The 22,630-nt window shown below is 42.9% G+C and overlaps 6 protein-coding genes across 7 annotated transcripts; 1 reads left to right on the forward strand and 5 right to left on the reverse strand.

Moving 5' to 3' along the window:
* Positions 1-329: 329 nt before the first annotated feature.
* Positions 330-14,992, forward strand: RB195_019306 (uncharacterized protein; the record flags this gene model as incomplete). Of its 2 annotated transcripts, XM_064187105.1 has the most annotated exons (12): positions 330-343; positions 401-440; positions 778-798; positions 851-927; positions 7,670-7,793; positions 7,864-8,034; positions 8,117-8,342; positions 9,890-10,035; positions 10,090-10,239; positions 13,729-13,866; positions 14,795-14,871; positions 14,926-14,992. In XM_064187105.1, the coding sequence occupies 12 exons, from the start codon at positions 330-332 to the stop codon at positions 14,990-14,992; spliced, it is 1,251 nt and encodes a 416-aa protein (XP_064042985.1). The 2 variants fall into 2 exon arrangements, with proteins under 2 accessions (XP_064042985.1, XP_064042986.1); XM_064187104.1 differs by lacking the exons at positions 330-343; positions 401-440 and having other exon boundaries at positions 785-927; positions 14,795-14,992.
* Positions 14,993-16,810: 1,818 nt separating this feature from the next.
* Positions 16,811-17,110, reverse strand: RB195_019307 (uncharacterized protein; the record flags this gene model as incomplete). Its single annotated transcript, XM_064187106.1, has 1 exon — positions 16,811-17,110. The coding sequence occupies one exon, from the start codon at positions 17,108-17,110 to the stop codon at positions 16,811-16,813; it is 300 nt and encodes a 99-aa protein (XP_064042987.1).
* Positions 17,111-17,230: 120 nt separating this feature from the next.
* RB195_019308 (uncharacterized protein) lies at positions 17,231-17,593 on the reverse strand (the record flags this gene model as incomplete). Its single annotated transcript, XM_064187107.1, has 1 exon — positions 17,231-17,593. The coding sequence occupies one exon, from the start codon at positions 17,591-17,593 to the stop codon at positions 17,231-17,233; it is 363 nt and encodes a 120-aa protein (XP_064042988.1).
* A 14-nt stretch (positions 17,594-17,607) lies between these two features.
* Positions 17,608-17,916, reverse strand: RB195_019309 (uncharacterized protein; the record flags this gene model as incomplete). The annotated part of the gene is made up of 1 exon (XM_064187108.1): positions 17,608-17,916. One exon carries the CDS (start codon positions 17,914-17,916, stop codon positions 17,608-17,610), a length of 309 nt encoding a protein of 102 aa, XP_064042989.1.
* Positions 17,917-18,332: 416 nt separating this feature from the next.
* RB195_019310 (uncharacterized protein) lies at positions 18,333-19,034 on the reverse strand (the record flags this gene model as incomplete). Its single annotated transcript, XM_064187109.1, has 1 exon — positions 18,333-19,034. The coding sequence occupies one exon, from the start codon at positions 19,032-19,034 to the stop codon at positions 18,333-18,335; it is 702 nt and encodes a 233-aa protein (XP_064042990.1).
* Positions 19,035-21,654: 2,620 nt separating this feature from the next.
* Positions 21,655-22,396, reverse strand: RB195_019311 (uncharacterized protein; the record flags this gene model as incomplete). Its single annotated transcript, XM_013445022.2, has 2 exons — positions 21,655-21,885; positions 22,241-22,396. The coding sequence occupies 2 exons, from the start codon at positions 22,394-22,396 to the stop codon at positions 21,655-21,657; spliced, it is 387 nt and encodes a 128-aa protein (XP_013300476.1).
* Between the last annotated feature and the right edge of the window lie 234 nt (positions 22,397-22,630).

The raw sequence follows: 22,630 nt of genomic DNA on the forward strand, positions 1-22,630 counted from the left end.
ATCAGAAAATGAAAAATGATGAACTTCGCGGCATCGCTGTTTGACCCTTTCATCGTTCTCTGCACGCATTGAAAACGACGAGCTCATGACTGCTTATCATCTGATGAGCATCAGTCCGTGCGAGACTTCATAGTTGCTAGCTTCTTGTTGAAAACTTCATAGCTGCCAACTTTTTCCGCTGAGATGACAGCTTCGGAAGTGTAACATCTCTCAAATGACGCAATGTGCAACAAGTTCATGTGAAATGAGCGCACATAGCCGAGAGAGCACTGTGGATTCCTGGGAATGTTCAGTCATTTCCCACTTCACTCCTCGTGATATGCTTTGAAATGTTGTTAAACTTGTGAGTGTCCCGTTCTTAGATGCTATCGGTGAGTCAAGAGTACATTCATGTTTGCAGCCTACTCTCGCCCGGTTTATCCTACGAATTGAGGTCTCCTGTGAGTTTTAATCGTTAATTACGGAACTTAGACTTCTATAATAAAATCGAAGCTCGGCAACTGCTCGTTCGAAGATAAGGAGGGCCTGCTACGGAGCGCCGCCCCACTAAACGTATGCTATAGTCAGCATAGAGATTGTCGCCTAGGTGCTCCGTGCTGCTCACGCCTTGCATGCATGAAACGTCGGCACTAAAGTGTCCTCAGTGAAGCCTCCCAGCACGCTCTTTAGTAAATCATCACCTAGCACTTTCTGAGAACTGCTATGAGACAAGCTCTTCTTTCAATGATCCATCCACAACCTCTAGTCAAACAGCTCTGCTCACTCGGCTTTTTTCAGGATACAAATGGGTGCAGCAAAGTTTTCATTGATTTCTTTCTTCTCTATTCTCACCGCTGCTTTATTACTTGAGCAACTCCGCACAAAACATCCTATTCATGTTGACGGAACAGTCGAAAGAGGCTTCGAAAAAGTGAGAGAAGTATTCGTGTGAGTAGTTTCTTCCAGATATCTGCGGAACTCTTTGCATTTCACCTCCTAACAACCAAAAAACTCATTTCTCTGATCATGATTATTTTACACTGCTGCTTGTACTTTTTTCTACTATCTCAGATTTCGACACTGACTTTGTAAATAATCTTGAATTCCATTTCTCTGAATTTAGCTACATGTCTATAAGAGCTTCATTACATTTAAAAATGAATTCGGAGTTTACCATTTCCGGGGTTAGGTAACCTCGACAGGAACCAGCGATTTTTTGTCCTCTAGCAGCTGCATCCATACTAGAAGTATCTATCACTTGTGAATCGCACTTCTCATCAAAGAAACTTCCTTCTATGTTCGCTTTGGTACAGCTCTTCTTCATAACCCTTGGCTTCCAACGTAGTCGATTTACGTTTTTTTTTTCGTTGAACTGGGAATTTTTTTCAAAACGAATGTGTAAATAATCGCTGTGATCTGTACAACTAGTATGCTCTGTTGCCGTCCTGTGTTTCTGCTTTTTCTCTTCGCATCAGAACCTCGAGATACCCGTAGTTCTCACTTAGTTCTCATATGACAAAGATTTAACATGAGAAGTTCAATGTTCTGTCTCACCAGGAAGATGTTAGCTCGTGGATTCTTGAGAGTAGAAACTATTGATCATTCTGCATCATCAATTGCATCACAAGTAAGGACACACATGAACTCTAAGGAACGCAGAGATCGTCACGGTGAATGCGCAGTCATTAAAAACTGCCGCTATTGGCTTGAGCTACGACAGCTCATTGTAAACATTGTTCTTATCGATTGATTAAACATCTACACACTTACGTATTAATGAATACGTCAGTAGGGTTTTAACACATCAGTCCGATCTGGTTTTGATACTGTTTGATGAAATATTGTTAATAGTAGAAGTCGCGTTGAAGAGAACAGGATTCGGAACTGTACACATTGTTTCTACAATAAATAACAACAACAACATCTCCACTGCTGACACTGACTTCGATGAGTTCGTTTCGCGTGTTGCTGTGTCAAATTAAGATTAAGAGTTCTGTATGAGCTTCGTTTTCATGGAAATTCGGAAAACGGAACTCCCCTACCATTGATACCTTCCAACCCGATTGAGTGTGGGATTTTTTTCTTTGAAAGAATCTGAAATCAAGTCATCAGAGGCTACATTTAAGAGGGGATGGTAATTTACATATAGTTTCCAGCAAATCTATGCAGCTGTTCCTAACTTATCAATAACGTGTGTTGGCTAGGTTTTTGATGAGATATCGTGCGACGTGTCAGCAGCCAGTTTAAGGTTTTTTCTTGTTATTTTTTCTGGTATTGGGATCTCTCCACGAATAGTTGGTATGTAGTTCACGAGTATTAGTGCTATTAATAATCCAGAAAAACGGTTTGGCAAATGGCTTTGTCGCACCGCACCCTCCGATGCGACATCAAATAACATATCATGTCTGCGAGCAAACGAACAATCAATGGGTTGCCGAAGCTGTCCTTCCAGGCACGAAGCGTATGAATGCTGCGGCTAACGTAACACGTAATCTGGTGCTTCGTAGGGGGATTTTTACAGGACGACAAGGGTGTTTTGTTTCTCAACCCGTTTCACTGAATAATTAAGGGATTCGAAGGTTCGAATCGTCCCTAGTGCTCACCAAGCCTTTATACTCGCGGGTCGACTAATTAGTACCACACTTGTCTGGAAGAGTAGAAACATTAACTTGACACATCGGCTAGCCTCCGCAAGTGATTGTATAGGCCAGTTACACCTTCGTGAACCTCATACGATTCTGAATTGAAGTGGATGTGGTGGCGCATCCCAAGTGGACAACGGACCCCAACGTCGGACTTTATCCTTTTATCCTTTGTACCAACAATATCAGTTTTGTGGAAGAACAGTGAAAGGATAAGGTACCTGACGGCAGTCATTCCCTTCAACAACGCACCAACGCTTTCGAAATTAATTCAGAATCTCTTAAAGTTTACAAACCCATGTTCTATACAATGACTGGCGAAGTCCAGTATCGGTGTATCAAGTCAGATGCCTGATGTACCAGGCACCAGAGGTATGGAAGGATTGATTGGTTCGGACCGGTTCCGAACCAGCAAGTGTGCAGTCGCAGGGGAACCTTTTACCTTTGCTTTACACCTGCCCAGTAGTACTATGAAGCAAAAGAAAGTATCAAAGTCAGTGAGTCGTTTCCACCGAGTCTGTACAGGCGATCGCTTCAAACCCCTGATGGAAATGCATCCCTCCACCGTCGACAAATTGGTATCGGACCTGCGATGTTAAGGGCACTAACTCGATACATTGAACACGTCAGTCATATCTGTTTAGACGTTCTACAAAACTGTGGACCAAACACACATATAACATATTTACGTATGATTTTCATTTCAACACAAAAAGACGTGAAAAGGGCTAAAAAGAGGAAAAATGAAAGCAAATAATAGGAAAAATGATTGGAGTAGAAATGCAGGACAATTAATTCGTAGCGCAGTTTTCAGTCAAAGAAAGTTAATTTTCCTCATCGGATCTACTGCTAGCTAACTTCATCTTGTCAATCTACATATGACAGAACAGTATCAGAAAATCCCGGACTATTCCTAGACGAAATTCGTTCATCTGCAGAACGCCATAATCTTTTGAAAAAAAATACTTCAAAACTTTTAGCGAATTGTCTGCAACAACTACAAATTTCCGTTCTCACTGCAACTTTTGTCTTTTTTCCTCCCTCTTATGCTCTATGTCTGAACATGTTATGGCATTTCTTTGCTGGTCGAATGTAGTTAGGTTAGATGTAACGGCGTGTATTATCAGAAAAATTCAATGAACAGTCCTTGGGTGTCAAATTAGCATTTCCAGAAATACTGAAACTGACTTGGTCATCGGGTGGTCCCGCAAGTAAGTGCAGAGGCCAACACGCGTCCCAAAACCTAAACGATTACGAATTCCAGTAAAACGCGTTGGCGCATCCCAAGTGGATTGATACGCCAGTGACTTTATCCTTTATCCTTTTAAACCAACAAAACTTAACACACCTGTCGTCGTATCTTAAGGGAAAATTCTTTTCTTCCCAGTTTTTTTTTCTAAAACGAAAAAAACTACTACACATTCAAAAGTATCCTCTTCGTTCTCGTTCCTGCGAAAGTTCTTAACATCCTCTACCCATCACTCATGAGCTTATCCGATAAATAAAACTATTTTTCAGGTCCCTTTGTCTTCTTTCTCGTTTTTTTTTGTACCATGCTTTTTTCCGTATTTCCCAAATTTTTTTCGGGCTCATTTTATACTATCCAAACACAGAACAATCTCATAAACGGTGTTCATGGTACCAACTTTAAGATTAAATGCAAAAAGCAGAGGGTGTCGTTTTGTTCTCTTGACACTTCATTGTAATGATATGATGGAACAACAGCCAATAAAATTCTAAAAATCGTCGTACCACTTATCAAATAGTGTGCAACTATTTGCCAGTAGCTTTCATTTTCATGTGTTTCTAAGTCAAAGGCATCGTTGTTCACAGCCGCAAATGCATGTAGACCACGAATCTGGAGTGGTACGGATTTCCAGTGGAGTATTCGTATACGGGATCGTAGATTATGGAGAAGGGGGTGATTCTGTTCATTTCCTACTAATTGCCGTAGAAAACGGCCCGGAAGATACGGCTTCGAGCGTTCCGGCGCACTATTTTCTGCAACGAGTTCGATTGGCGCACCAGCCTTGTGCGACGCCGCATCCTCCGGGTGGTTTTTTACGCAATTAGGAAGAAATGGACGGAATCACCCCCTCTACATAATCTACGATCCCGTATACGAATGCTCCACCGGAAATCCATACCACCTCAGATTCGTGGGGTGATGTCTTTAAAAGAAAACGACCACAAGTTACTGCACAATTCAATAATTACGAAAAATGAATCGTGTGTAAGGTGTTATCCTTCTATCTTCTTGGTAGTTTTGTAGGCAGTTGCGTATCACCTACATCCTGTTTCTTTTACAGCTATTGTTTTTCTCCACATTAAATGGAAGATTCCATTTCTCTGACTGCTTTGAATTCAAACTTTGAGATGGAGCGAAGGCGTTGTTCACAGCCGCAAATGCATGTAGACCTAAGTAAGTGAGCGAATGCGTGGTGCGAAATTTTGAAGGGCTCAAAATTATTAAAAGCATCACCCCACAAATCTGAGATGGTAGGGGTTGCAGGTGGAATATTCGTATACGGGATAGTAGATTATGTAGAGGGGGTGATTCCGTCCATTTCTTCCTAATTGCGTAAAAAACCACCCGGAGGATGCGGCGTCGCACAAGGCTGGTGCGCCAATCGAACTCGTTGCAGAAAATAGTGCGCCGGAACGCTCGAAGCCGTATCTTCCGGGCCGTTTTCTACGGCAATTAGTAGGAAATGAACAGAATCACCCCCTTCTCCATAATCTACGATCCCGTATACGAATACTCCACTGGAAATCCGTACCACTCCAGATTCGTGGGGTGATGCATTTAATTATCATAGCTCTGTTAGTAAGGCTAGTCAGACATAATTCATCGTGTACGAAGCATTGCCAGTCCTTTCGCGTTTCAAAATATTGTTTTGTTTAGATATTTTCTTTGCTAGCGTTTTTATTCGAATTAACAACGGTTTTGAACCTAAGTCAATCAGCAGTTGGTTGGGAAGTAGTTTTGAAAACTCTGCACTGGGTGCCTCAACTGTATACAACTGCTGGGTTGAGTAGACATGATAAACATTGGCGAAAACTTGTAAGAAATACGCTGCAGTCAGAAATCCGATTTCATATCGTCTACTCTCTTAACACGTAAACAAGCATAACTCACTAATTCATTAGTAAAGATTTGTTCTCCAACAGGTCTTCGAACGGCAGATTATCTCCCCTTTCGTCCAGAATGTGCGAGACTAAATGCGGCTTAAAACGAAAACTTCTACAATTCGTAAAGAAAGCAGGTCTGAAATCAAATTCGAAGTGGAAATGAAAGTATACAAGCTTCTTTTTCAAATTTTAATGGCATAGAAGACATTTTAAGCTATGTACATCCAGTTCGATCTTTGTATAGTCACTGGGTGGACCGTTATGGCACGACAAGCGATCAGATTGTACATCCAAAATGGAATATGATGTCAACCTCGAATGCATAAAGCCTTTCGAAACCCTGTTCGTTAGGAAAAAGTGTATCCTGCGAGAAAAAAATTTAAAAAATCCCAAAATGAAAACGAGTGATGTTATGAGTAACTTGTCCACATAATTCCTATAGAACAGGAATTTCCCCATAGACTGCTTGGACTGGTATCTTGTTGTTACTTTCCAGTATGCCTTGGAATACACCGTTCCTCAAAGTTTTCCTTTTATAAAATTTCTAGGAAATCTTTAGAAAGGAATTCTTTCGTGGTTTGTCCAACAAACGGCTTCTTGTCAACTATTAACAGGCAATCGCTCGTTAATTAGTAATAAGAAGCCTTTACGAAGAATTTTCCCTTAAAGTGCAGTGCACTTATCACCCACTGCGCCATATTTTCACTATTGTACATTGTGCCATGCAACAAGAAATTCAAATTGCTCCTCAGCTCCTCTGTAAAACTTATCGCTTATCGTGGACATGAGAACGAGAGGTTCTAAAACGTTATCAAAAAAAAAACGTTATCAAAACGAAGCACTGCGTTTGATGACACCTTTAAAGAAGGCTTTGTGTGAAGAAGTTCAATTTTTCACACAGCATAATCGCTAGATGTAGTCCTGGACTCTAAATGCTGGATGCGGACCTGTCACGCTCACAGTCATCTGCCGCTTGTCAAAAGATGGTGGCGCACCTTCGGAGCGATTGTCGGAGAAGCAGACAGGCTGCTTCCGCTTTGTCACCTCCGATGCTTCGGGTGAGAACGCAACAGCCGCGTCACTCGTTAGACATTTTCATCATTAAAAGTTTGAATATGTTGTGTTCTCGAGGAGATTGTGTGTTTCAGCGCCATAGTCTTTCATTATTATTTACTGACTTATTTATATTTATTTACTGACTACTTCTTATATTTATTCACTGACTTCTGAAGTCTATTCGTGACGCGTTATTTATTCAATATAATGGCCAAAAAGTTCCTTCATTATCACGAAAATTATGAGAAGTAACGTACATATTCTGGAAAAGAATGTCAAATTTATAAAACATTAGAAGATCCTATAAATACGACGTAATGACTTTTTCGAAAAAAAAAAGCTAGCTACAGTTTATAGTGTTCGTGTAAAGCGTTGGATACGCTATTTTCTTTCGGATGACTCGTGCTTATTAGAACAACTTATTATCCTTCAAGAGTGGACCAGAGCTCTCAGCGTTTAATTTCTTTTCATTGATTAATTTTAGCACCTTCCTATTTCAATAAGATTTAGTGCCTGTCCCTCGCTATTATTTTCTGCATTCCTATTCGAAGACAGTTAACTTTACATTAAACCCGCAAAAAATATACAAATGGACCCAGGCAAAGGTTAAGACTAGGTTAGCCCGTCATTGGGAAACTCTCTCACTCATGTCTCACAAATTGTAACGCATCCCCGGACACGCGGTCGCCGGAGAGTTTATTCGGCCTTACGTCTGGATGATCGCTCTTCTATAAGGCTTATAGTATTAGGCTTGGTACTCATATTTTGCCTCAACTGACATCTCTTTATTGCTTGACGAAGCTGCGCTTTCTGTTTCTCACGATATCAGTCAATTTTTGGAAGAATTCCCAAGATTTCAGCAAAAATTTTGTGGATGGATGGGAGCGAGATGGAGCTTCTTTGGCGGTCTTCGTCAATGGGACGAAAGTCGTGGATCTTTGGGGAGGTTATGCCGACCTACAGGCAGCGAGAAAGTGGAAGCAGGTCCTCTTATTGATACCAAGCCTCTACAGACTTTTTTTTCATAACCTAACACATATCTTTGGCTTTACAGGACACAATGTCCATCACGTTTTCAACAACCAAAGCTGTAGCTGCCGTATGTGTAGCGATGCTTGTTGAGCGTGGGAGGCTCCGCTACGACGACCTTGTTTCCACACATTGGCCCGGATTTGCCAAACACGGAAAAGGAAATATTACTATCCAGATGGCGCTTTCCCATGAGGTATCAAACATTAAATTCTGATTGAAGTATTGATTCTTTACAAGATTTCTAGCCAATCTGTCCTTGTTGCTTTGTTTTTTAGGCAGGCCTCGGCTATTTGGATACCCCAATAACGGAAGAAATCGCTGCTGACCACAACAGAATGAGAGAAATTCTGGAAAATGAGCATCCAAAATGGGAGCCTGGGCGAAAGAATGGATATCATCCATTCACATTTGGATGGATTGTTGATCAAATCGTACGCCACGTTGACGAGAAAAAGCGCAGCATTGGACAATTCCTCAGAGAGGAGATCACTAACCCACATCGTATGTCTTTCACTTTCTTAGTAGACGAATTATGTACACCGAACTACAGTAGGCGTCTGACCCCCGTCTAACTCTATACCGTTGTAGCACAGTTACTGTCTCGAAACTAGCCACTAACTGAGTTACCACCCTTCACGCTTCTGCTTGCACGATATTGCAGTGTAGCCAAAGGCTGGACTAAACCACTGCTTTGTCCATTGGGTCAAAACGACATGAAGCGAGGGGCAGTTGCGTGAGCGGCTGCTCTCGAAGCGGGACTGGGAGGGTGGCGGTTGGAATCGAGGTAGGATCATCCCAAACTGCAGCGACAGATGGTGCTAACAAGGATCCCTACGCGACCATAAACGCTACGCTCCACCGCACCGCTTCGAGCGCAGCTGCTCACGCAATTGCACCGGTGTTCATGTCGTTTTGACCCTACCATGCATATAGTCGGGTCAAAACGAACCAGGTACGTAATTGCGTACGTGGCTTCTCTCAAGCCGCTTCGGTGGAGCGTAGCGGCTGGGAGCATGGTGAAGTTTGCTTTCAGCAGGTTTGCTGGCACCATCCATTGCTGCAGTTTGCGATGGTCCAACTGCTGCTTCCCACCGTGCCGTTTCGAGCGCGTACGCAAGTGCATCGCAACTACACTTGTGATTCATGTCGTTTTGATACGACCGTGAGTACTGAGGTGGGACCACCGCAAACTGCAAGCGATGAGTGAAAGAAAGGGCCCCATCGATCCTACAAGCTACGCTCCACCATGAGCGCAACCGCACCGAGCTTCACGTCGTTCTGACCCAACTGTATCAGCATATAAATGGCAAACATAAAACATAACGAAAATGAAAAGCAACCAGGGATGCCAAGGACCGTCGTCAGATTATACACAAATTTAGGAATTCGCTGTAGTCGAACGTGGCATGAAGATATTTTCCAATTGTAAAAAAGTTATAGATATCGCACCTATGCAGATGTCTCTCCAGAAGCCAGAAATAAATGGGTTAAGAGAAAGACAAGTGGTTGCAGTTCATCATAGAAGTTTCAAAGAGTTGTTGAAAAACTCCATCCATAGAAACTCACACATTGCACTTCTTTTATCACATAAAAATACTTGCTAACGTCATGCAGATAACAGCACCGTAAGGTGTGGGTGGGTGCGTAAAAACAGTCCTCCATTCCAATTCTGTTGAGAAAATCCTTCCTGACGTTGTCGATGGAGATGAATCCCTTCCTATTTTGAAGAAAGGAAGTGTTGGTACTAACTGCACCCAGCACCCGTAACTAGCATTCCCGCATCCTTGTCATCCGTGTGCTGAGAACGAAATCATATAGCATTTGATCAAAATGGACTGTGAACAGCGCAACACCTGCGTTGTGCTTATCTATCAGTAATGGCTTAGGGAAATCTCTCAAACTGTTATTTTGGAACTTTCATAACGAGTTCAGACCAATTGTGTACACGCGTAAAGTTACCCGATGAAGATGTGAGACTGTTTGTTTCGAGGTTTCCGATATTTAAATGAAGAGACCTTTTCTTATTGGAAATACTGTTACTTTTCCAGACATCGACTATCACATTGGATTACCACTAGAGGAAGAATACAGAGTAGCCAGGGTCACAGTTCCGTCAATGTGGGAACGGTTCGCTGAGGTGTTGTACGATTGGCGGGTCTCATGGTACTTCCTTGCACTCTGGAAGTTGGCTAGGGTAATGACATCACAGCATTTTTTTTGGTAAGAAACCTCAAGGAGTTTTATGAAGGATACTCCACTATCACGAGCCGTCAACAACCCCTCGTGGTTACAAGCGGTCGACAAATGTACGATGAACAATCCCGAGTATCATCGTTTGGAACAGGCAGCTGCTCTTGGGATCGGAAACGCCAGATCATTAGCCGCTATTTTTAATCTTGTAAGTAAGCCTTTCTTCAAATAAGATGGAACTACTGGCGGTCTGAAACTGCTCCAAGAAGTTTGCTGTGGTGTTTCGATGACGGGAGGTCACTTGCTTAATAAAGACACCTCTTTACAGCGTGGTGCTAAAGGTAACTCAATGCGCTCGCTAACTCACTCATCGCCTCTTAGATCTGTGTGAAGGTTGCGACCTTCGCAGTTTTTCACACTTCATCTAGTTTTCAGTATGTAGCTGTAAACCTCAGTTTTTCCCGAATAACTGCTGATCTGTCGATTCGAAAACCAAGGATTTCCGCAATGAAATGTATAAGATAGACATATGGAATAACAGAGAAGAAAAAATGCTGTCAGCAATCTATGGTGTGTCTTATTCCCACTTCAAACTCTTTTTAACATCAACCAATGCTCGAAAAATTTGACTATTCTTTTAATTAGATGAGGTTCGCTTATTTAATTCACTTTGACGCTCGTTCCGCGCCACATTCCTTCTCCACGAAAACATGTGGTGGATGCAAGAATATATGTCTAGATGTTAGAAAATGATAAAATCATTGTGCGGTTCACCGGAGAGAAGTGAACACTGTGCAGGTGATGTGCATCTAGACCGAGAAAATGATATGTCTTCTACTTTTCGCTGAGGCTGCATTCCACTCTGAGACGCATATCACAGACACACCGTGGAGGGCTTCCGGCCACGGGACTACCTCGACAATCCTCATTACATTTAAAAGAGAACCATTCACATAAAAAAGGGAAATGACTTTTCCTTTTTGCTTTGGTGTTTTAATCGCTCTGTTGTTCCTAATCGCAAACTGACGCGATATCACATCTACAGAACTCACAGCAAACTTCAAAAAGCGTTTTATCACATATTCACTCTTAATATAAAGGGAACGTTTCCGAAAAGGCGTATCGTACTCTTCCACAACCTACGTCATCTCTTTATGGCTACTTCTCTTCCATACAACCTTTGGTCATCTAAGGGCTGATAACAAATCTTTTTCAGTCTGCAAGTTGCGCTGATAACTTCTCATTGTTATTCACGGGACACACTGTACGAGAGATATTCTAGCAAACACCTGACTAGACCATGTTCCCAAACATTAAGTGTAAATATACCTGCACATAAGGTTACTATTAGGTTCTGCATCTGGGACCTTTGGGGCAATCGGACTGCTGAGAAGGATAAAGGTCCCACTACGCCTCATCGAGGGCAACCAGTTACTGGTTATCCACAGATCCATCTCGTTTCGGGGGAAAACGTAGTTGGGGAGTGTGAATGGGCACTCAACTGCGCTCTTATTTGTAGAGATTCTATCTTCGTTTTCTCTTTTGATAAGCTTGTAAGTCGTAGACCTTCTAAGACTAATGCTTAGGTTTTAGAGCTCCGACCTAGTTATTTACTTCGAGAAATAGGCGCGCGATTGAGTGCCCCTAATATTAACTAACTGCTTTTTGATCCTCTTTCTCAACAGAGAGCTGAAGTAGAGTTGTGCGTGTTGTTATGCGCGAAATAAGAATTAGTCGGGTAAAAACGACTTGAGCTGGACACAATCGTTTTCGAAGTGGATCCACACTACCTACGTTCCAACTACGCACTTCAAAGGCAGCATACCATAAATCGCGTTATGCATTTTTTTTCGAAAGCTTGGGGGTCATAGATTGCGGAACCTGCATGGCTCCGCTCATCTATTCCTGATCGTCGTAGGAAACGACAAGAGAAGTCGCTTTAGTTCCGACGGCCAGCGTTAGAACGCGCTTCTACGTACATGTTCTGTGTCCTTGAGCAGCTTATTCATTAGTTTAACTTGAATAGGCTGGTGAGGAGATCTTATTAATTCTCCAAGGCTCGTTGATGCAGCCCGTGCGTAAGGGTGTCGCGTGGCTATTCAACCCGTCATAGAAAAAAACGGCGGCTTCCGGGCCGTTTTTAAAACGATGAGTTGAACCACCTGGCTTTCCGCAATCTACGATCCCGTATGGAAGCTTTCCGAGGGAAATCCATACCACGCCGGATTCATGGGGTGATGCCTTTAAGCGCAACTGCTTACATTGCAATTGCACCACAACTCATTTTGATCGGACTGTAAAATGCGATCTTTCTTGCCATCATACAATCTCTGACGTAATTCATTGGCGTATTGTGTTGCTCAAGTTTGAGTATTCAGATGAGACCGAAATGCTACTAGGTACGAAAAAATGTTGAGATCATGGCGACATTCTTAAAAAACACTTGGTTTGAAATTTGAGGGGCGCCAGCTCAGCTACATTTCTTGTAGAAAATCGATCTTTTCCCCGACAGACCACGTGCATCCAACAGCACCGTCAGCAACCTCAAAGTTGGGTAATTGAACTTTTATTTCGTAAGATCAATTCAAGTCAGTCACGTCATTGGCTGGACTCTTGGACTGACAATCTGCCACTGACTATGGTGTCAAGCATGCTAGAAAGCAACATTTGTCTGTGGTTTAAAGTCGAGGACAGTGCTTTGGTGGTAACTGTCCTATCTTCCGATACTTTTCTGCTTCTTTTGAAAACAGTTGGGATAAATTGGGAGGGGGGAATGAGTGGCGCCCTTAATTCTGGAGGTTCTATCTTATTTTTTTCTCTTAGTAACGTTGGCTTAAATGTCGTAGATCCTCTACGACTAATGCTTAGGTCTTAGGCCTCGATTGCTTTAGTTACATACTTCCAGAAATAAGGGCGTCACTGAGTGCCTCCGCTCAACTACATCTTACGCAACAATTGTTATAGTTTTGCTTTAGAACTATACATAAGGTGTTCAGGAAAGCATACCATCACTTAACCGTTTATTACAAAATTGAATTTTCGTTGAAATTTGTGCGTTTTATGAAATTTTTAATTTCGTGCCAACTTCCTGAACACGTTTCAGTTTCAGTAAACTGTCAACGTCTGAAGAATGCTATCATCGACCCCGATGATAGATAAGGGGCGTGGTATAAGGTACCGTTGGCCGTTATGGTTATTTGGCTTCAATCACGATTTGTACCGTCCAAGAGTGCGGCAGACAACGCTCTGCCCACTCTTTTCATTGAATCCTATTTGCTGGCCTCACTGTATTCACTTAATAAACATTCCACTGAACCACCGCTTTTGGTCTGTTCAATTAGGGTGATAAAATACCCTAAGTCTCAAGTCACCCACTACCATAAATGCTAACTCTCCACGTTTTGTGATTTGGCGAATTTTCGCCTTGGTGACAATCTTTAAGAACGCGGTGGTTTACGAACCCCGCTAGTCGGTGAAACTGGCCTTTGAAAAAGACGAGTTTGTCGAAACGTCAGGCCAATAAAAAAGTTTCACCTAAACCTCGTTGGCATAACAAGAAAACATAACTGAACTTTAGATACTCTTGCGGAACCCGAAATTCAAAGTTTCTTCGAACACCTCCTCTGATTCGACGTTTCAAATAGCTTGTAGCATTTTGGTGTTTTCAAATAATCGATCTTTGCCGGATCCTTTGTAGGTTGCGACGAAGAAACTGATAGGTGATCAGATGCTCAATCGTCTACAACATCACTACAACAACGACACAGATGTGATCTTCGACGACAAAATTGCCAAGGGACATGGATTCCTCTACCTGCCTCTTCATAGAGCTGGCGTAAGTCGCTCAGCTTTTCCTCCTTGCACGAAATTCAGAACTTTTGCAGCTATTGGTATAAATCCGCTCACACTGCAGAAAACCTAGCTGGATAGATAACAGTACTATGATATGATAGTATGTATAATATATAGCTCACCAGGAGAAGCACGCTGTTTTCCACAAAGGCAGTAAAGTGGAAAAAACGGAAAAGTGGAAATGAGCTATATGAAAGCGACTATACGACAGCTCGTCTTTCTTGAAAAAAGGAAAAAGTGATAGCGTAGCACGATTCTCACTAACCAGGAGTGAGCGGCAGAAACGTTGAAATTTTTTTCTTTTGCAAAATAAACGGACAAAAACGAAAATGATTAGTAAATTTTTGTCACTCCTAGAAAGTCTTCCAATCTGCATTATCAGCAGTTCTTTCCTCTTTCGTTTACTTTATTCTGAAGATTTCTTGAAATCCGTTTCCATGCATAGAAAGGTAAGTTTTCTGGGCAATTTGTGTATAGGTGCAATTGAAAGTTGATTATTTGTGGTTTCAACGGGCTATCACCATAAGGACTGTCTGAATGGGATAACAGTCGCGAGAAATTTGTCACAGTAGACCCCTTCTTTCCTGTTTTTTTAGAAGAGGGAGGGAGGGGAGAGAGGGGAAAATTAGGAACATTATTCAGATAAATACTCCTATCAGTGTCCGAAGGTTAAAGTCATGAATCTTTTGTTAATTTGGTCGCCGCAACGTTGTTCTCTTCTAGTGCCAAAACGTTTTCCGAACTTTCCAGTTCTGGTTTTTCCAGTTAACGTTCATTCTATTGTTGTGCCTTATCTCAACAGGACTACTTAGTCCCTGTTTCTTCAAACGCTGACAAGAGCTGTGCACAAACATGGCGATGACTCACTGCATACTTACGCGATATTTATTTCCTGAGAGCTGTCATTCCAGACCGAGTTCCTCGTTGGCCACACAGGGCATGGATGTCAGCAAGTGGCCTATGATCTGAAGAACAAAATTTCCATTGCGTATGTCAGCAACGGCTTGAAGACAGGTCTATACAACTTGTGCAGAACTTACAGTAGGCTGCAAGACGCTGTATACGACATCGTAGAATCGAAACTCAGCAACCAGGCAAACGTTTTATAGCTCTTCTTTCTAATCTTCCAGTGTTGTACATACGTATTCTCGAAAATGACTGTCGTTGCGACGAAATTTCCTCGGTCAAGCGTAGGATGTTCTGTGTTTAACGATTGCTTAAAGTCTCTGTTAATACAATTCATTGTGAACGATTCTATACATTTTACTCTCCTCAACATTTGACTTCCATGTATAAAGACTAATGTTGCACGAGGATATTACTGCGCTAGAATTGTTTTTGATTTTCTTACTTTTTTGAGGAGGATATAAAATTGAAGCTTTTTCTCGTTCCGCGTGCGCTTGACTTTACAGTGCCATAACTCTTTATCCTGCATGTCATGGCTCATTATGTGCTCTTGTGAATTTTCGTTTTTTATATGCATTTCATACTTGCCCTATTAAGACAATGAAGTCAGTGACCACGTATTTTTCCTAAGGGATTTGCTAGTACTATGTTCCCCAGGAAAATACTGCAATTACACTTCAAGTATTTCCCTGCTTGGCTAAAGTCATAAGTTCTCCCGGCTATTGTTTATTCGATGCTCGATTTCTGTCATTTCTAACCTGAAACCTAAAACGTGCTAACCTGAAACGACGTGAATATCATCATCATACTGATAAATATAAAAGTTCTGCGGAGCCGCATGTACGAGTCTGATTGCTGCCTGCTCGTTATGGCCCTGCTTATACTAAATCAGGCATTCGTGTGTACGTTCTGGGCGGCGGATGCAATCAAAATTAGGCGGAAGTTACCCAGATATTCCAGAAAGATGTCATTGTCCAGTACACTGCCAAAGCCCAACCTAAATTGATCAGATACCTAGCCGGAGCAAAAACTTGATAGCAACTTGATAGCTTACAACACTCCTTCGAGACCAAAATAATATATGACGTAATTTGAAAGTATTACTCGAAGTATAGGTATTCTTCCTGTTTTCCCCAACAGCTATCACAGAATGATGTTTAACATAAAATGACATGAACGACATCATCGTACTGATAAGGTTCCTCGTCAGATCATGTAAACTGTTGGCTACTATTCAAGCAGCCGGTTTCATTCGTGTTTCCACGTTCTGAGGAAGGCATGTTGCCAACCTGAGGCAAATGTGCAAGGAAATACACGCACGGAGAAGTCGTGAGGGTGTAAAAAAACGCGCTCAGAGGCCACAGGTATGGAACGGTTGCAACGTCCCATTTACAATTGCAACATGCACACGAAATTACTGCGCGATAATACTGCACAATGGCACAACAATTCCGCGCCGTTGGACCCATCACATCCCACTTCGACGCTGTGGGACCCGTCGCGCCCCATTTTACCCATCTACGACGTTGGCGCACAAATTCGACGACGTCGGATCCGTCGCACCCACTTTACGTACACACTTTTTTCATAATAAAGTACTAATTATCCAATTTTGAGGTTTGCTTTCACTGCCCGGGCAGAGCTATAGCTGTGGTCGTGTCGTGGCAAAATTAATCGGAAGACCAGCGTGGTTACGAATCTAGCGAGCACCGAATCATTACAAGACCTTTTATCAGAGAAATGCAGTTATATCGCACAGAAAAACTTGGAAGTGCTCTAAGAATCCGATCCAGATTTTTCTGCACAAATGCATAACATCTCATCCATCTATTCTCTTACAAAACATCCTTGACTACAGTTTTTTTAAAATCTTTTCTTAACTACATTATAAAATCTTAGGAACTTCAGCTGTGAAACCATGTTTTACCGAGTACAAAACCAAAAGTTATTTTTTAAGACGAAAGAGAGAATTTAAAGAAGATTAATGTGATTTGATTTGATGTTTGTTTCTTGCTGTTTACTTACTTGGATACCTGGCTACTTGGATGGCCCGTCTTCACTAGACGTGCGGACCCCAGCATCTCTTCCACTCGTTTCCTTTCCTTTCTGCCGTTGTCATACAAGATATTCTCAAGTTTCGTGGGTGACGTTGACGAGGTCCTTGAGCCGCTACACCGATGGATCAGCTGAGCTCTCAGCTGGTCCATCCGTGTAGCGAACACGTCACCCTGCCCCGTTGGCGGTCTCCCTCGAGGGCGTTTAACATCTCTTGGGATCCACTCTAACGTTCTTTCAGTCCATCTATCGTCGATTCTTCTCATAATGTGACCGGCCCATCTATGCTTTGCTTTCTATATATATATATATATATATATATATATATATATATATATATATATATATATATATATATATATATATATATATATATCTTCTGAAATTTAACCAGCGTACAGTATTGCATTCGTTTCTACGCTGTAGAAGGTTTTCTCATAGTCGAAGAAGGTTAGGAGAAGAGACAGGCGATATTCCCGGCAAACCTCTATGACCCTCGACTCGGTCTGGATGTGCTCCAAGCAGCTGAACCCCTGGCGGAATCCAGCTTGTTCTTGAGGCTGTGCTTCATCCAGCGTCCTAGATATGCGCGTGAGGATGATCTTGGTGAATACTTTGTATAACACGCTCAGCAAGCATATCGGACGGTAGTTCCGAAGGTCCTCTCGGTCACCTTTCTTATGTATAAGAACGGTTCGCGAGGTCTTCCACTGGTCTGGGATCCTTTCTTTCTGAAGGTAAGATGTCATGTGCGCTGCTAAGATTACATGAAGCGGATGGCCACCAGCCCGAAGAAAGTCTGCTGATATAAAATCAGGTCGGGGGCTGTGCCAGGTTCCATGCTCTTGGTAGCGACTCGTACTTCCGAAGGGAGAATCCGTAGTGGAGCTTCGCCAGTGGGGATGATTGGACTTGACACAGGAGTTGATGAACGGAAAAGGTTCGAGTAGAACCTCTCCGTAATGATTTCCATCTCACGAGGAGAAGACGTGCGAGTCCCGTCTTCGCTCAGCAAGGTTGCTAGTGGAATATTGTATTCGCGGAGATCCCTGCGGCATTTCTTTAGACTCATTCTTCTTTTTGCTGCTTCTAGAATCTTCTTGTGCCTGTATTTCGAAAGATGCTCCTGCAACGCATTTCTGCAGCCAGTGTTTGCTACTAACCGCTCAATATGCGATGCATTCGGATCACGCCTCAAAGTTCTTCTTTTTTTTTTAGCAATTCCTTGGTGGTCTTCGAAATTCGATCCAAGTTTGTCGTGCGTGGCTTCGAGGCACGTTCAGCACAAGCTCGTAATCCTCTGAGTAACATCTCGCAGTCCACGTTTGCGTCTTCCTCGATGTGCCAGTCACCTTGGGACAAGGAGTCCTCGAGTACGCGCAATCGTCGTAGGCGACTTCTTTCCTCCTTAGTTGCCGATAGCAGATGTTTTTTCCCATTGTGTAGCTAAATTGTTTTTTCGCTCGAAGAAGACTGTGATCAGAACCACTACAATAGGATGGTAATACCGAGACGTCGAGTAGACACCATCTCCGATTGGTGAGTATGTGGTCGATTTCCGCTTTTCGCGCCATTGGGCGATTCCCATGTCCACCAACGATGATCTTTCCTTTCATGAAAGAGGCGGGCGGCGGACAACAGCCCGGAGAGACGATTGCCATTTTCATTCCGCTCAAAATCCAGTCCAAATCTTCCGATCCTGTATTCCTCTTCTGTAGCCTTTCCTAGTTTTGCGTTGAAGTCTCCGACAACGAATTTGTAGAAGGACTTCTCGTTGCGGATAACTTCCTCGAGCTCCTCGTAAAACGCGTCCAATTCGGATTCATTAGCTGCTGATGTTGGTGAGCACCAGTTGATGATACTGATGGGTTTTTGGCGCAGAGGGCGGACGCGAAGAATGACCAGACGAGGTGGCAGAACCTCGTGGGAATCGACAAGATGGACGACAGATGGATGCACAACAAAACCAAAACCGCCTACATTTCGCAACGGAACCTTCTCTCCACGAATGACGAGTGTACCGTCATTCATCTGTCGTACGTCGCTCCTTCTGCACTTAGTCTCCTGCAGAGCAATCACGTGAAACTTGATGCGCTCTGCAGTTCCGAGAAGAGCATGGAGGTCAGCGCCTATAGAAACTGTTCTCGCATTGTAAATACACGGTCTGAGACAGTCTCCATAGCGAGTCATGCGTGTGTCACCTTGGTCCAGAATCAAAGATGTCCTGAGCAACCGGATATTTGATCGCCTCTTACTGGTCGCCAGGCCGCCCGACGTCTGAGACGCAGGGCCCAGTGTGCGATGTAATGAAGCGGTGAATATGCTGGAGTGGCAGAAAGACTTTTCCCTAAACTAAGCAGCCATGCCACGTCGAGCTTAGCTTTCACCACAGGTCGTCGCCCAACCTATATGGATCAGGGAACCACCTTGCGACATTTTGCCAAGACGGTGGTGAATCTTAGCAGTGGTTTACTCTTAGCCAGGCTTCCGATTCCGAGAAGTCGGAATGTTGGATGTGTCTCAGCTTGGGAGACCCTGCCGGAGGACAAACCTCCATTGTGCATCGCAGTTCGATGCCCAGAGTCACCTCCACGCCACTATGAGGTGGTAGACTGTTGTGGAGGATTGCTGTTTATCCTTGCTTATATCAAAGAAGAAACTGACAAAGCCTGGTACGGACTTCAACAAATTGCAAAAAGTTTGTGGCTGTGTCAGATGCCTTGTCTTCTTTTTTTTCTTCAAATTTGTTCAGTGTTTTGTAATGAAGCATTCACCAAGAATTTAAATGTTCTCCTGCATTACATATCATTTTTGAATGTCAAGGTAGTTGTGTGGGGACATTCTGCCGCGCTATGATCGAACTGCCCTACTTTGGCTCGTACTGTACTGGCGCGTAAAATCGTCCACAGAGCAGAAAAATCGCTCCTAAGCGACAAACGGCTCTCGCATTTGAAAAGCAGAAAAGCGTTTGAGAAGGCGATAGTTCACCAATCAACATGTAATTCCTGGAAGTGAACAGCTCAGTCAGGGCCCGAAAACCTAAGAATTGTTGTTATCTTCCATCTTGACTGAAGCTATCAAGAAAAAAAGAAGATAAACCTGGACCTACCAGTTTTTAATTTTACGAAACCTTACAAACAGGCTTACCAGTGGTGAACAGCTAAGTCATACCATGTACTACTTCCAAAGGAAAAAAATTACCCTAAAATCTTTTGGCTTCCATAACAATCCACCATCACCAAGCATGCATGCAACAAACTCATCCACATATTTTCCATTTTTTTATTGAAGAGTCAGCAAATTAGCCGCAATAGCCACAATGTGAATGAAATCGTCATTAACATTAGACCACAAGAACCGTTTAACAACGGGAACGGTTCTCGTGGTCTAATGACGTTTTTGCGCCTCCGCTATTGCAGTGCCAGTACAGTTCGATCCTAGCGCGGCAGAAGCAGAAAGACCCCACCCAATAACCTTAGCACCCGAAAAATGTCAGATTTGGATCTTCTATGAACAACTTCCTCAAATCAATTAGAGAATCAATCCAAATCTACACGTTGTTGAAATAACTTCTCCCGCTGTTCTTCGTAAGTCGTGCAAACAAAGGTTGCCTTGTAGCGAAGAACATCGGCCATGGCGAGATCTTTTTTTCGCTTGGTCCCGATTCGTGAGAAGTCGAATCAGCATTTATTTGAGTGTAATTTCTAACACAATGTTGGTGAAGGATAAAATGATAAAATGTTTTGCATTAATTAATACGGTTGGGATGTGCCACCACGTTCACTTCAACTCAGAATCGTTTGTGGTTTATCAACGTGGTAAGTGGCCTGACTTGCGGGGGCTGGCCGATGTGTCAAGTCAGTGTTTTTTTATCCTCCCAGACAGATCTGGTACCAATCTATCGACCTCAGAGAGATGAAAGGCTTGGTGAGCACTAGGGCGGACTCGAACCTCCGATTGATCGTGCAGACAGCGGAACCTCTCACTGATTGTGCTACACCCACTCTTATAGCATTGATAGGTGGAAGAATGTGTATGCTTATAGTAGGGTCAAAACGACATGATGCACGTAAGCAATTGCGTACGCGGCGTCTTTTGAGGCGCTTCTTTGGAGCGTAGCGGGTAAGACCGTGGTGAAACCCTTGCTAGCACCACCCATCTCTGCAGTTTCCTACGGTTCCAACTGCTGCCTCCACCAAGCCGTTTCGAGCGCGCACGCAAATGTACCGCAACTTCACCCATGACTCATGTCCTCTTGACCCGGCTATATTTTATGTGTATACATTTTGTTTTTTTAAGGGGTCAAAAATACCTAGCCTAAGAAAGCTCGGGTAGTTATTTATCCCCTTTAATGCATATTACTTTACGTTCCTACTTTCGTTTGCAGTTGGATGAGTAACTAGTTGAGAAACACGTATTAAGAAACACACATGATACAGTAGTCGTATTCTAGAGTTGTTGGAGCCTAGAGCTAGAGAGAGAGATGTTCTAGAGTTCTTTTTCCACTACCAGTGCTCCAAAATTTCCACTGCAACTTGGTCATGTAAACCCAAATCCTATCAAAACTCAACCTGCACATAACTGTGCCGAGAAAAAAGACTACTATTCGAATTATCACGAATCATCATTTCCATCATTTGTGAAAATCCAGAAACATGGACGTAGAAACAGGTGAGAAAACTTCACAAAATTATGAGACGCAAATCCGTGTTTATCCACTCATTAAAGTAAGCAACAAATGACAACACAACAAAGAACTATGATGAACAACAGGTAAACAAACACACAAAGCATAACAATAAACAACCAATCAAATAAGAAGTTTTTCCACATCTTCTTTTAGTTTTTGAATTTGAGATTTGAGCTGAGATCCTTCATTCTGTGTGATCGATACAGCAATAACTGGTCGAGTAACGCCGCATGCACGCCCAAGAGCAGCTTTGCTTCGAACAAAAACGTAGGGGACATTCTTGTCTTCGCAAAGTAGGGGAAGGTGCAGAATGATCTCCAGAGGTTCCGCGTCTGCTGCCATAATGATTACCTATAATGTTCTCAAGAGACTCGGGAGAAAAAAATGAATTTGTAGTTGGAATACATCTGGGATTTTTGAGTACTGTGAACACAGCCAGTTCAAACTATCTGAACCCTAATGGAGTTGTGTAAGAGGAGGCGCTAGAAATGGCACGATGGAGCTATCGAGTGTAACCGAGGTGGAAGTCAACCGCTAGCTCCACCGCACCGCTTCGGGTGCACCTGCACCCGCTTACGCGGTTCTCCGACTTCACATCACTTCGACGGCTGCGGCAACTCACCTTCTGAAAGGTCGACAAAGACGATATTTTGATGTTGGAGGAGAGAAAATAAAGCAAAATTACAATGTAAAAAAGAAAGTATACCTCGGCAATGCCTCTATTCAGAGTCTTAGTGGCTTCATTCGCGCCTTTCTTTAACTGCTTATAATTCATAGCCTGTTGAACAAGATCCAGAAGTTTCTGAGACAGCTGAGTATCTGCGAGTGGATAGGCCTTCGGATTCACTCCATCATCGGCCATTTTTTTTTCTTTCCTAAAGCGATTTGGATTAAAACCGACTGCCAGAACAGTTAAAGAGAGAGAGACAACTAGCGAGGAACAGCATGATCACAGCAGCAATAACTGATTGACAACAACTAAGTTCGGACACGGCTACACCACAACTAAAACTTCCCGCCTAGACGGAGATGATCTCGGTATAGCATAGTACAATATGTAAGGATTCTATGTTGACAATCATAGTAAACCTGTTTT

Source organism: Necator americanus, chromosome II (genome assembly GCF_031761385.1).
Source record: "Necator americanus strain Aroian chromosome II, whole genome shotgun sequence".
NCBI lineage: Eukaryota > Metazoa > Nematoda > Chromadorea > Rhabditida > Ancylostomatidae > Necator > Necator americanus.